Source organism: Austrofundulus limnaeus, unplaced genomic scaffold (genome assembly GCF_001266775.1).
Source record: "Austrofundulus limnaeus strain Quisiro unplaced genomic scaffold, Austrofundulus_limnaeus-1.0 Scaffold5044, whole genome shotgun sequence".
Classification (NCBI taxonomy): Eukaryota; Metazoa; Chordata; class Actinopteri; order Cyprinodontiformes; family Rivulidae; genus Austrofundulus; species Austrofundulus limnaeus.
Genome location: NW_013957446.1, coordinates 1,817 through 2,408, shown reverse-complemented (window position 1 = coordinate 2,408; position 592 = coordinate 1,817). Strand labels below are relative to the sequence as shown.

General features: G+C 49.3%; 1 protein-coding gene across 1 annotated transcript; it reads right to left on the bottom strand.

Annotated features, from left to right (window-relative positions):
* Nucleotides 1-21: 21 nt before the first annotated feature.
* Nucleotides 22-590, bottom strand: LOC106512234 (uncharacterized; the record flags this gene model as incomplete). Its single annotated transcript, XM_014000900.1, is given in 1 exon segment — nucleotides 22-590. A coding segment is annotated over 1 exon segment (569 nt), but the record flags the coding sequence as incomplete, so codon positions are not given.
* Between the last annotated feature and the right edge of the window lie 2 nt (nucleotides 591-592).

The following is a 592-nucleotide window of genomic DNA, read 5'->3' as shown; positions in this document are numbered from 1 at the left end:
TCCTCATCTGGTTCATCTAGATCCATCTCATCAGCTTCTGCACTTTGTAGCTCTAACTCTTCTCTGAAAACGACTCGCTTTTCCTGACCCTGTGATGGAGCTGCCTTAGCTGTAATCTTACATTTGCTGGATCCATATGCTGTCTGGCTGCACTCACCTTTTTCTGCAGCTAAATACCTGGCAGACAAAGGCTTATGAGTTCTCTGTCTTTTCTGCAGCTCTGCTAAATCTGTCTCTACTTCCTGATACGCCCTATTTTCCTCCTCTGCACTCAGCCACCTGCCTTCAAACACTGCTACAAACTCAGTCCGGTTGTCACTAGGCTGAACCTGCTTGGACCTCTGACCTCCCTGCGGCTGCTGACTGCCTATCACACCTGTTTCTTTTCCACTGGCTGATTTCAGCAGATGCCCATACAAGGAGTCATTAGACACACCCTGAGCTTGCTCTGTGTTTCTGAAACTGGTACTGGCCTTACTGCTACCTGCCTGAACCTTCTCACCTGCTTGAACCTTCTCACCTGCTCGAACCTTCTCACCTGCTTGAACCTTCTCATCTGCTCCTGTCACAACACCCTGTGCTGGTGGCATCT